Source organism: Salvelinus alpinus, chromosome 35, assembly GCF_045679555.1.
Source record: "Salvelinus alpinus chromosome 35, SLU_Salpinus.1, whole genome shotgun sequence".
Lineage (NCBI taxonomy): Eukaryota > Metazoa > Chordata > Actinopteri > Salmoniformes > Salmonidae > Salvelinus > Salvelinus alpinus.
This window is the reverse complement of record NC_092120.1, coordinates 17,615,125-17,628,898: the sequence shown is the minus strand read 5'-3', so window position 1 is coordinate 17,628,898 and position 13,774 is coordinate 17,615,125. Positions and strand designations below refer to the sequence as shown.

The following is a 13,774-nucleotide window of genomic DNA, read 5'->3' as shown; positions in this document are numbered from 1 at the left end:
CGTTTTTGGCATTAAAAGGTTACTTTCCCAAATACTTTTGCTGCAGAAAGGTACTGTGCATTGTCAACGTGACAAACTCTCCCGGCAGGGTGACGTCAAGTGCCAACATCATTAGCAATTATCTGACCATGACCGTGCAGTTAAATGCATGTAAAAGCAAATGTTTTCTTTTTACTGCACTGCATTTGAATGGCCAGAACTGTTATATAGTAGGCAGAGAGAATCTATTGAGGTCTCACAAAGCAATGTGGGTTTGAGGAACTGGGAGTACTTGGCGCGGTAGTGTCTGACAGAGTGACTTGGAAACATGCCGCTATGCTCTAACTAAATAAAGTTGAATGTACTGGGAGCTGTGGTGAGGTCTTACTGGGCAGCGGTCAGTGGAAACAGTGGGCTTGCAGATTTGCAGCATCAGCTCCATCCAGAAGTCTACGGTCTCCTGTTTAGACGGTTTCACCTCCGGGGGCTTGGTGAACTGATGGTACAAGATGAACGTCTCCATGATCGAGCCCACATACCTCAAAAGAAAGATGCGAAAATGTGTTTGAAAATCAAAATAAAAGTTCAAAACATTGACCTTAAAAGAGGTCATACCAAACTTTTGCTTAGGGGAAAGGGGTCCTCTAAAATGGACAGTATCTTTAACATTAAAGATCCCACAGTCAAAATCATGTTTTTCATCAAATGGATTATAGTTGGATGAAACCAAATCAAAGTAGAATGAACAAATTAGGAAAAATTACTGTTGCTTGTACATTGATCAAGTCTGATCATAAAGCTACTGGTCCCCTCCTCGTGTCAAAAACTTGAATTCAGGTGGCGGGAAAATTTAGGGTTACGTGTGACATCACATAAAGCCCTCATAATACACCAATGGTAACGTGTTATTCTCTTGCCTAATTTAAATAAGTATCGACTCGTAACCATCAGCACAGAAGGTGTGTTTGCAGAGGGGTGTGGTTTACATAGCTAGCTAGTGTACTGGTGCTAAAATTTGACTGCAAGGTGACATCAAACAACAGGTTTCTCCTATTCATTTACGGCAAAGATAATTATAGGTTTCCCCTTTCATCTGTGTCTGGTGTTTGCTAGTTACTGGCTAGCTAGTTCTTCAGCCAGCATGGAACAAAAGGGGGGAGGGTCGTTCAAAACTCAGACGCAATTGTCATGTCAACATTCGAGCGTTGGACTAGTAACCGGAAGGTTGCAAGATCGAATCCCCGAGCTGGTAAGGAAAAATCTGTCGTTCTGCCCCTGAACAAGGCAGTTAACCCACTGTTCCGAGGCAGTCATTAAAAATAAGAATTTGTTCTTAACTGACTTAGTTAAATAAAGTTAAATAAAGGTAAAATAAAAAAATATCTGTCAGTTCTGCTGCAAAATGCAACAGAAGAGACATGCCAAATGGGAGATCCTGACATCATTGATAGTCATGGTTTATGAATATGGTCTGGCAGTCAACATATACACATATATAGTTGAAGTCGGAAGTTTAAATACACTTAGGTTGGAGTCATTAAAACTCCTTTTTCAAATACTCCACACATTTCTTGTTAACAAACTAAAGTTTTGGCAAGTCGGTTAGGACATCTACTTTGTGCATGACAAGTCATTTTTCCAACAATTGTTTACAGACAGATCATTTAACTTATAACACACTGTATCACAATTCCAGTGGGTCAGAAGTTTACATACACTAAGTTGACTGTGCCTTTAAAAAGCTTGGAAAATTCCAGAAAATTATGGCATGGCTTTAGAAGCTTCTGATAGGCTAATTGACATCATTTGAGTCAATTGGAGGTGTACCTGTGGACGGATTTCAAGGCCTACCTTCAAACTAACTGCCTCTTTGCTTGGTATCATGGGAAAATCTAAAGAAGTCAGCCAACACCTCAGAATTTTTTTTGGTAGACCTTCACAAGTCTGGTTCATCCTTGGGAGCAATTTCCAAACGCCTGAAGGTACCACGTTCATCTATACAAACAATAGTACGCAAGTATAAACACCATGGGACCACGCAGCCGTCATACCGCTCATGAAGGAGACGTGTTCTGTCTCCTAGAGATGAACATACTTTGGTACGGTTTGCAACTGCACATGGGGACAAAGATTGTATTTTTTGGAGAAATGTCCTCTGGTCTGATGAAACAAAAATAGAACTGTTTGGCCATAATGATCATTGTTATGTTTGGAGGAAAAAGGGGGCGGCTTGCAAGCCGAAAAATACCATCCCAAACGTGAAGCACGGGGGTGGCAGCATCATGTTGTGGGGGTGATTTGCTGCAGGAGGGACTGGGGCACTTCACAAAATAGATGGCATCATGAGGATGGAAAATTATATGGATACATTGAAGCAACATCTCAAGACATCAGTCAGAAAGTTAAAGCTTGGTCACAAATGGGTCTTCCAAGTGGACAATGACCCCAAGCATACTTCCAAAGTTGTGGCAAAATGGCATAAGGACAACAAAGTCAAGGTATTGGAGTGGCCATCACAAAGCCCTGGCCTCAATCCTATAGAACATTTGTGGGCAGAACTGAAAAAGCGTGTGCGAGCAAGGAGGCCTACAAACCTGACTCAGTTACACCAGTTTTGTCAGGAGGAATGGGCCAAAATTCACCCAACTTATTGTTGAAAGCTTGTGAAAGGCTACCCAAAACGTTAGACCTAAGTTAAACAATTTCAAGGCAATGCTACCAAATACTAATTGAGTGTATGTAAACTTCTGGCCCACTGGGAATGTGATGAAAGAAATAAAAGCTTAAATAAATCATTCTCTCTACTATTATTCTGACATTTCACATTCATAAAATTAAGTGGTGATCCTAACTGACCTAAAACAGGGATTCTTTACCTGGATTAAATGTCAGGAATTGTGAAAAACTGAGTTTAAATGTATTTGGCTAAAGTGTATGTAAACTTCCGACTTCAACTGTATATACACTGCTCAAAAAAATAAAGGGAACACTTAAACAACACAATGTAACTCCAAGGCAATCACACTTCTGTGAAATCAAACTGTCCACTTAGGAAACAACACTGATTGACAATAAATTTCACATGCTGTTGTGTAAATGGAATAGACAACAGGTGGAAATTATAGGCAATTAGCAAGACACCCCCAATAAAGGAGTGGTTCTGCAGGTGGTGACCACAGACCACTTCTCAGTTCCTATGCTTCCTGGCTGATGTTTTGGTCATTTTTGAATGCTGGCGGTGCTTTCACTCTAGTGGTAGCATGAGACGGAGTCTACAACCCACACAAGTGGCTCAGGTAGTGCAGCTCATCCAGGATGGCACATCAATGCGAGCTGTGGCAAGAAGGTTTGCTGTGTCTGTCAGCGTAGTGTCCAGAGCATGGAGGCACTACCAGGAGACAGGCCAGTACATCAGGAGACGTGGAGGAGGCCGTAGGAGGGCAACAACCCAGCAGCAGGACCGCTACCTCCGCCTTTGTGCAAGGAGGAGCAGGTGGAGCACTGCCAGAGCCCTGCAAAATGACCTCCAGCAGGCCACAAATGTGCATGTGTCTGCTCAAACGGTCAGAAACAGACTCCATGAGGGTGGTATGAGGGCCCGACGTCCACAGGTGGGGGTTGTGCTTACAGCCCAACACTGTGCAGGACGTTTGGCATTTGCCAGAGAACACCAAGATTGGCAAATTCGACACTGGCGCCCTGTGCTCTTCACAGATGAAAGCAGGTTCACACTGAGCACGTGACAGTCTGGAGACGCCGTGGAGAACGTTCTGCTGCCTGCAACATCCTCCAGCATGACCGGTTTGTTGGTGGGTCAGTCATGGTGTAGGGTGGCATTTCTTTGGGGGGCCGCACAGCCCTCCATGGGCTTGCCAGAGGTAGCCTGACTGCCATTAGTTACCGAGATGAGATCCTCAGACCCCTTGTGAGACCATATGCTGGTGCGGTTGGCCCTGGGTTCCTCCTAATGCAAGACAATGCTAGACCTCATGTGGCTGGAGTGTGTCAGCAGTTCCTGCAAGAGGAAGGCATTGATGCTATGGACTGGCCCGTTCCCCAGACCTGAATCCAATTGAGCACATCTGGGACATCATGTCTCCCTCCATCCACCAACGCCACGTTGCACCACAGACTGTCCAGGAGTTGGCGGATGCTTTAGTCCAGGTCTGGGAGGCCACACACACTACTGAGCCTCATTTTGACTTGTTTTAAGGACATTACATCAAAGTTGGATCAGCCTGTAGTGTGGTTTTCCACTTAAATTTTGAGTGTGACTCCAAATCCAGACCTCCATGGGTTGATCAATTTGATTTACATTGATCATTTTTGTGTGATTTTGTTGTCAGCACATTCAACTATGTAAAGAAAAAAGTATTTAATAAGAATAGTTAATTCATTCAGATCTAGGATGTGTTATTTGAGTGTTCCCTTTATTTTTTTGAGCAGTGTATTTTATGAGGCATACCCAGGCCTCACCCTGTCCAGTTTCAACTGAAATTGTCCAAGATGAACTAACTACAAGATGAACTAGCTAGCTATGATGATCGCACTGCAACACTGCTCATTACCTCCAAGTTGCTTGTCATAAGTATTTCAAAGAACTGTCAGTCAAGGCGAGCTCCCCCCCACTCAGCCTATTATCTCCCCGCCCACTCAGCCCGTCTTTTCAGCCTTACTGATAGTTAGACATGAGAGAAAAAGTGAATTTCCTCAAATTTTTATCATTTTTAAAACCGTGAAAAAATATAAAGGCTATTTTACATTTAATCCGGATGACTGTACTTGCCCTTTAACAGGATATGTTGAAATGTGCCCTCTCATCCTGGTTTCTAATCATCTCATTCTCAAAAACCAGGTTCATATAAACATCAGTGTTATTGAGGAATCTGTTAGAATGATATGCTCATATATTTCACATCAAGAATGCCTGCCTGGTCCCAGATCTGTTTGTGCTGTCTTGAATGTTTGCAGTGACAATGACCATAGGATCTAACAAGATGGAACTGTGACTCCTCTCACCACATGGGTGCATTGAGCCGGTAGAGTTTCTCTGAAGCCTCGATGACCTTCCTGTGTTCGTTAGCCAGGATGCTGGCTCCCAGGTAGAAGCCTACATCCCAGTAGTCCTGCATCTTCTCCAAGCTGCCCTTCCTCCCTAGCAGGCTGCTCAAGGACACGCCTGGAAACACACACAACAAAACACAAACACACAGACGGGCGCAGACAGACACAGAGGTTAGATAGTGAGAATATGATAGGAGAGAATCATCTGTTGATTGAATGATTAGAATATTCCACCCTGAAACATGTAACTGGATGGAATTGATTAGAATGTATAAAATCATCATCAATAAATGTGTAGTCCTAGTCAGAATGAGGGTAAAGACAATATGTCTTTATGGTATTTTAAACACGGACTGTCTGAGCTTGGTGCCGACCTGACTAGAGATTTGGGTGAGAACGGGGAGTACGTCTCAAGGACAAGGTCACTAATCTCTGGCGGCTGGGTAGCAGGACAATTGTGTGCGTATGGTTGTGTGAATGTGTGGGCGTGAGAAGTCAGTATAAAATGAATTGTTTTGTATTCTTGACTTCAGAACGTTCCCGTGAATAAACCTTTTTGACTATTTTAGCTGGGCCTTTCATTCGACCAGGATCTTACAAATTCTGGTTTGCAGACTGAGGAATATAATTAAATTGGGTTATGTACCTTGAGAACAAGGTACTGATTCAGGGCAGTGGAGTGTCGGTGAGAACAATGTACCTATTTTGCGCAGCTCGATGGAGGTGTCAAATTCGTGGCCGGCAGCCATCAAGAGGACAACGTTGTTGATGCCGGAGTGAAGGGTTTGCTCTGTCTCGAAGGCTTTGCCGTACCTGGGGGAGAATCCATGAAGGGAGATTCAAATGGATTAATTAATTAACACATATTGCTGCCTAGTCAATGAGCTGACCTAACCAATGATTTGTTTAATAACAGCGTATCATATAGTATCAGGTGTGTCAGCTGTCATAAGCCTGACACCAGGTGTCATGACTGTTTATGCCATCTGCTATGTCTTAATTCTAACAGTGTTATGCAGCCTTTATGACAGAGGACTCAAGTGTAACTGAAAAGGATGGAGGGAACTCAAAGGAATAACATAACATAGACTGATGTAGAGCCCTAGTAAGGAGGACTTGACTGGAGTGAGTGAAGGGATGCTGTGCGTACGGCGTGGATATTAGGACGAACAACAAGTCCGAGTGGCTTTGACACCAACTCCTTGTGACTCTAAGGCTGTACTAATATGGACACCGTAATGGTAGGTCTCACCAGTAGCAGGCCTGGTCTCGACTGCGATGGTCTTTAAAGCCAGAGCTCATGAACATGTCTTTGTAGATACGGCCGCAGAGGCAGTGCACGTCCGACGCCACCCTGTCACCTGACTCCACAATGGGCAGAATCAACTCCAGGGCCTTGGCACGGTCACCTGGACGATTCCTCCTGAAGGTCAAAGATTAGGAAACATTATGACAGATGGAATCCTCAGAATCAACAGCCTGTGTCGTGCTGAAAGTTACAGTGTCGGGTAAATTTCTTGAAGAAAATCTGTGTGCTTGATTCAGTCGTCTAAAATAATAAAGATAGGGGAAAAACAGTACTGTGCTTTCAGCAAGCCCCCTAATTATGTGTTAAAATGGGGGTTGGCTCTCACCCATTTAGTGTTGTATACACATTATTTCCTTTTATGATATCATGTGAAAGACTATCGTCAAACAGAATATGTGAGCAAGACAAGTGGAGGAACAGTAGTACCTGTTTAAAGCAAATATGTAGTGAAAATTGATACTCTGCTGGGCAGCCACCAAGCACGTGGGCAAGTTGTTCAGGCTCTCTACCAGTTTGATAATGGCATCGTAGTCCTGAAGTCAGAAAGAGGACTGGATTACAGCAAACCCTTTATCAACATTATAATAACATCTCTGATTTCAAAGCATTATAAATTAGGCATAGCTGCAGACACCTTTAATATTTTTAAATAGACATACAAAGTGAATATCCTCCCTCAAATTGATTTACTTTAACCCCTGCAGTACTTGTTACACATGCATGTAGGGTTGGGCGATGTCAACCTTTGTTCAAACGTGATTAAGTAGCCGTAACAATTGGTAATATAAAATTAATATCCCCCTTTATTTGCCAAGCCAAAAATATATACAGTACCAATCAAAGGTTGACACAACTACTCATTCAAGGGTTGTTCTTTATTTCTACATTGTAGAATAATAGTGAAGACATCAAAACTATGAAATAACACAAATGGAATCATGTAGTAACCAAAAAGGTATTAAACAAATCAACATATATTTGAGATTGTTCAAAGTAGCCACCCTTTGCCTTGATGACAGCTTTGCACACTCTTGGCATTCTCTCAACCAGCTTCACCTGGAATGCTTTTCCAACAGTCTTGAAGGAGTTCCCACATATGCTGAGCACTTGTTGGCTGCTTTTCCTTCACTCTGCGATCCAACTCATCCCAAACCATCTCAATTGGGTTGAGCTCAGGTGATTGTGGAGGCCAGGTCATCTGATGTAGCACTCCATCACTCTCCTTCTTGGTCAAATAGCCCTTACAGTCTGGAGAAGTGTTGGGTCATTGTCCTGTTGAAAAACAATTGATAGTCCCACTAAGCGCAAAGCAGATGGGATTGCGTAGCACTACAAAATGCTGTGGTAGCCATGCTGGTTAAGTGTGCCTTGAAAACTAAATAAATCACAGACAGTGTCAACAGCAAAGCACCCCCACACCATCACACCTCCTCCTCCATGCTTCACAGTGGGAACCACACATGCAGAGATAATCCGTTCACCTACTCTGCATCTCAAAGACAATGCAGTTGGAACCAAAGATCTCAAATTTGGACTCATCAGACCAAAAAATAGATTTCCACCGTGTTTCTTGGCCCAAGCAAGTCTCTTCTTATTATTGATGTCCTTTAGTTGTGCTTTCTTTGCAGCTTGAAGGCCTGATTCACACAGTCTCCACTGAACAGTTGATGTTGAGATGTGTCTGTTACTTGAACTCTGTGAAGCAGTTATTTGGGCTGGAATTTCTGAGGCTGGTAACTCTAATGAACTTATCCTCTGCAGCAGAGGTAACTCTGGGTCTTCCTTTCCTGTGGCGGTCCTCATGAGAGCCAGTTTCATATTAGCGCTTGATGGTTTTTAAGACTGCACTTGAAGAAACTTTCAAAATTCTTGAAATTTTCCAGATTGACTGACCTTAATGTCTTAAAGTAATGGACTGTCAATTCTCTTTGCTTATTTGAGCTGTTCTTGCCATAATATGGACTTGGTCTTTCACCAAATAGGGCTATCTTCTGTAAACTAACCCTACCTTGTCACAACACAACTGATTGACGCATTAAGAAGGAAAGAAATTCCACAAATTAACTTTTAACAAGGCACACCTGTTAACTGATATGCATTCCAGATGACTACCTCACGAAGCTGTTTGAGAGATAGCTTTGTACACTCTTGGCAGTCATCAAGGCAAAGGATGGCTACTTTGAAGAATCTCAAATATAAAATATATTTGGATTTGTTTAACACTTTTTTGGTTACTACATGATTCCATATGCGTTTTGACTGGTACTGTATATTTGTTTACATTTACAATAATACATACAGTTATAAAATGGACACTAAAAAGCCTGCTAAAACATATTTTAGTAGCCTATTCCTCTCTGTTGGAGCTGTGGCATAAAATAAGTGTGTGTCTGTGTGTGCCGACATATATTATGGGTTGTAAATCATGAAGGGCCCGGCTGCAGAGCATGCAACTCTGCTGTCCCCAGAACTGGATAATTATTCAATGATTTGCATTTTTGCCTAATCTTCCTCTCTTCTTAGGCCTAGGTTTCTATACGTTGTAGGTAGGTTCTGTACATTGTTAATAATAGGCTATTGAAGTAGGCCTACTCTACACATCATTTCTTTCATAAGCTTTGCTCAGCGGCCTACTTGGGAAATATCTTTTATAACTTTAACTTGTCTTAATGCTTTTGATAGGCTATTTTAATTAGTAGGATTTGGCTTTTGGCCGTTTGGTTCGCAACGGCAAGTAGGAGGGATGAATAACTTATTTTAGACTAAGGTTTGTTGAAACTACTCATTCTATTTTTCTATCTTGCTCTCGTATGTTCCACCTCTCATTATTACCTTAGGACTATCATGTTAAGTTATTCAAAAACAACTTGAAACTGTCTGAGAACTCTGTATTTGATCATGAAGTAGTACGACGGGAGGAGGCAGGAGAAAGCCAGCATGCATAAAAACGGATGTCATATTCAAGTCAAATGGGGAGAAAATACAAAATTTGGATTTTAAAATAATTAGACACCGGATTGTCCGCTATAAAAAAATGTATAGGCTTCGGCTATATGCCCATTGAGAAAGAAAAAATATGTTTCTGAAAGGACATTTTGCGCTGCTTTGGTGAAAATCTTAGCTGTCTACATCGTTCTTTTGCATTCTGTAAATTCTTTGTAACATATTTATTGAAATAGGTTATGCAGGCTATAGCAGGCTATAGCAAAGAAAAAGCCCACTTGGCATGGCCCTGCTGTGGGCTGCCCTGTCAGCTCTTTGCTGCGTGGAGCCAATCAAGTTGAAACAGGCTATACATTGTCAGTCACATCACGATGTCATCACCATCAGCGAGAACTTGCAATCGTCTTCGATATCCGATACTATCATAATATCACCCAACCCTAAAAGTTCTTGCCTACAACCGAGACCCCTGATAAGATGAGTTTATTTTTTACTTAGAATGACCTTGGAGGGCTGCTAACTAATCATTGTTAGCATTCAATCCCCTTTATATTGGTCTTTGTGTACACAGAGAAAGAGCATTAATGTCTCAATGAAGGTAGTCAACCAAACACAGGCAAACATCATGCAGACTGTAGATCCGCCACACTAACACACAGGTTTTAAAGGTAGATTCGGCGATGCATGAAGTAAACTGCAGAGTTGGGCCAATTTCCACACCAACTAAAAGTACGAGGCACGGGGCTAAAATGCTCAGCTATTTTGGTCCCGCAGCTATCACATTGCAGCAGTTACTCTGTGAGTGAACTGTCTTGCGTCACGCTTGTCTGCAATATGTGTGGTTCAGTCTTCTGCTCGTGGTCATATCGCCGATTCTCACAAAAGCATTCCACAGTCATAAAAGTGAGCCCATGCCAAAAAATCTACTGCCCAAACACAACAGCCACCATAACATAAACAAGGGCAGTCTTGACACTGGCAAACACAGAACCACTGAGCCCTGGGTCGTGTTCATTAGGCACCAAATGGTAGGGACTACCTGGACTTGTCCGATAAGAAGCGCTCGTTTTCATATTCCATTACACAAAGCTTTGCTACAGTGTAACCTAATAAACATGATCCAGGTCCCTCGCTCCCATAGCTAAGCCCACCTGGACATCCCGGTACGACAGCAGTAGGTTCATGATGATGTCTGGGCTGAGCAGCTCCACCGTGTCAAGGCGCTTCTGGATGCGGCCCAGCTCCTGACTCAAGTCCTGGCCACTGAAGCGCTCCCGGGCCGTGCGGATCTCATGCCGGATGGACTCCCGGAAGTACTCACTAATAAGAGAGTCAGTTTTACACTTACACTTAACCCCTGAAAATGCTTGTGATCCAGGGGCATATATTGTATATAACACAAATGACTGATAATAGCTCATGTCTAACTGAAAGACATTTGCAGTTGGGCAGTCTAGACATTTCCAAGCTTAACCATGTACTTTATTTGCTGCTATTCTCCCACCCAACCAAGCTAGCGAACCAAGCAGATTGGTTGGGCAAAAAAACTAAGTGAAAGACACAATGAGGGAGTCATAAGGGAATAACTAGACATGCAGCGTGGGTAGCATGACATGCTGACCTGGCATGAACGTGCACATTATCCAGCAGTTGAATGAGCCTCTCTACCAGTGGGGTGAGGAGGGGTTCCAGTTGGAAGCTTGGCTGCATCAGTTCTTTGATGCCGCTTAAGAGGGTCGCGTCGCAGGCAAACACCTTGCCCTGTGGCAACACTACATACGGGATGAACGTGTAGCTCCCACACTGCTCCTGAGGGAAGACACACATACGGGCATTAACATACAAGCTCTCACACACAAGCATTACCTATATGCAGCATACATAAACATATGATGACCAAACCCCGGCACACTATTAGCAAACAGAAACATATACAATATTCACCTTGGAACCACTGTATTAACATGTGTTAAAATATTAGGAAATGTTTTTGCTTAATCCCATCTCTGCAAAAGCTTTATAAATATAAATGAGGTGATGAACATTGTTCCATTGTCATATGCCTGCTTGAGGATTTATGACAATGGAGTACTCATCTTGCTACCTTATCCATTCCAGAGTGGTATCATGCTCTAATAGTGGCGCTGCTTTAAACACACATATCTACTAAACACACACATCCGCTTGATAGGCCTAAGGAAATCCATTGGCCTATAAACCGATAAAAGACTGCAATTCAACCTTTGTTCAACAATGCAGAGAAAACAACCTTAGGATCAACCTATATCAGAGACATCTGGGCTAAAAAAGTCACAAATCCCTTTTTTTTCTCTTTTTTTTTAAGTACAGCAGTAGTTATTGGCAATATTCTGCAACTGGTGGTGGGATTGTTGTGGCAATGGAAAGGACATTTTTTTGGCACTGTGGCCTACTTCTTCCAAAATGTCACACCCTAAAATCTGTTTACAACCCAATTTGCCCCCAAAGTGAGCTGGCAAAAGGCCCACTTGGTCCCTTCGTCAATCATTTAATTATTGTAAACTCTCACGATGCCCTGCGTGTACCTTGAGTGCTTGTAGGTCACTGTCCTGCTTGTAACAATACAGGATGATGTTATTGGTCATGCTGAAGCTCTCTCTTACGCCCAGGTGATAGAAGAGTGACTGCTGGCAGCAAGTGTCACTAATTTCCACCACTGCCACATCTGTCAAAAGAGAAGGGTCAAATTAAGTGTCGAAATTCGAAAACACCCGTGCAGCGCAGATACACATTTAAAATACCTGTGTGTGCAGAACACACACTAACTTTTTGGCCAACAACAATTTAGAAGAATTAAGTAGTGTGGTGTCGCAAATGCCTTGCTGACAGTCGACATGACTATACTTGCCTGCATTGTAGAAGATATCAAGAACGTCAGTCGTCCCAAGCGATATCCTCTCGAAAGGAATGGTTTTGAACACCGCGTGCGTATCCGCGCAGGCTTCTTTCACACACTTCAGTGACAGATTATCTTCTGTCTGTGGCAGGGATGCATCCTCAACGATAATGTATGCAACAGCAACAGCCCTAGTCCGACTCCGGGGTGAAATAATGTGCTTATTCGAGGTGGTGAGATCAATAGCCAAGGGGTCCTGCCATAAACTTCCAGCTGATACCCAAACAGGATCCTTTCTCTTGACCTCGTGCAGGCTCATACGCCTGCGTTCGGTGGTATACATTTTCCCAAATATTCAAGAACGCATATTCCAGTATGTCATAGACAGTGGAGCTCTGTTCCTGTAAATTCCCCAGGTGCGTCTCGTCTCGACCCGTCTCCAGTGACATTCCGCGAACTGTTCCCTTACACGCCTTCAACCCCTCCCATATCCCCGGCTACGAACTCGCCCAATGTCTACACGCAAACCTCAAACACAGGACACGTTACAATATGGATATAAACAAACTTCTTTCTCATTGGTGTAGCAAGTGTTCATGTGCACCTGAACATCGCATCCCCTTTGGTATTTTATTAGGATCCCCATTAGCTGCTGCTACTCTTATTGGGGTCCACACAAAACATAATCACAGAACATCAATAGACAAGAACAGCTCAAGGACAGAACCACATAAAACATTTTTAAACGGCATATGTAGCCTACATATCAATGCATACACACAAACTATCTAGGTCAAATTAACTGTTGGATTTACAGCGGCTCCTCTACGACCTCTGCTGGCGTAGCCAGAAATTCGTTGGGTGGGCCTGCAGAAATGTTGCTATTTAGATACATTTTGTCGTTTTATAGCTAATCTCATGCTATTCTACACATTTTGCTATGATGCTGATAGAAAATATTGCTATTTTAAAGCTAATTTCCTGTAATTCTACACATTTTTCCAAGGGAGAAAGAATTGTGTTTATTTCCATATTGTAATGTGTCCTGTGTTTTTTAGTTTGCGTGTCTCAGAGCTCCATGTCTTATCTGTCACGTCCGTGCGTAATGGGAGCACGGGCGACTCCATAAGTAATACTTTTGCCACCTATTGGCCTGTAGAACTATTGTTATTAAACATGTATTCATTAAACTGGTACCGGGGGACCTTCAGATAAGTCTTGTGAGGCGTGTTTGCCTCTGGAGCAAAACAACCGACATGTATGTAGCCCCAACTGTTCGGCTGCTACAGACAGACGTCCCGTTGAAACTTCTGGGGGAGGGGGTTGATTGAGACACATCCCATGCAGAAATAGATCTGTTTTAAACAGAAGGATTTTTTTATTATGTTAAATTGATTTCCGCAGGGCAGTGGAAATTGTATAGAGTTAATATGCCATATTTCATATTTGGGCAAAGAGCTCCATGTTTAATAATGGTATGGTCCATAGGGAGGTGCCATAGGTATACAGGTACCTGTTTCACCTATGAGCTGGAGTTACGTTCTAGCATGTGAGATGTGTGGGAGGCTGTCCATAGCATGGTATACCCCAACCTGGTTTAGTAG

At 42.8% G+C, this 13,774-nt stretch overlaps 1 protein-coding gene across 1 annotated transcript in view; it reads right to left on the bottom strand.

Annotated features, from left to right (window-relative positions):
* LOC139564380 (mitogen-activated protein kinase kinase kinase 5-like) overlaps positions 1-12,684 on the bottom strand; it is a 30,477-nt gene extending 17,793 nt beyond the window's left edge. Inside the window, exons 1-9 of the mRNA XM_071383858.1 lie at positions 12,183-12,684; positions 11,860-11,999; positions 10,917-11,104; positions 10,447-10,615; positions 6,779-6,885; positions 6,296-6,466; positions 5,744-5,856; positions 4,999-5,158; positions 368-518 (exon numbers count right to left, since the gene is read on the bottom strand). Of these exons, the coding sequence (XP_071239959.1) occupies positions 368-518; positions 4,999-5,158; positions 5,744-5,856; positions 6,296-6,466; positions 6,779-6,885; positions 10,447-10,615; positions 10,917-11,104; positions 11,860-11,999; positions 12,183-12,513 (1,530 nt within the window). The 5' untranslated portion in view covers positions 12,514-12,684. The remainder of the gene's footprint in view (positions 1-367; positions 519-4,998; positions 5,159-5,743; positions 5,857-6,295; positions 6,467-6,778; positions 6,886-10,446; positions 10,616-10,916; positions 11,105-11,859; positions 12,000-12,182) is intronic.
* Between the last annotated feature and the right edge of the window lie 1,090 nt (positions 12,685-13,774).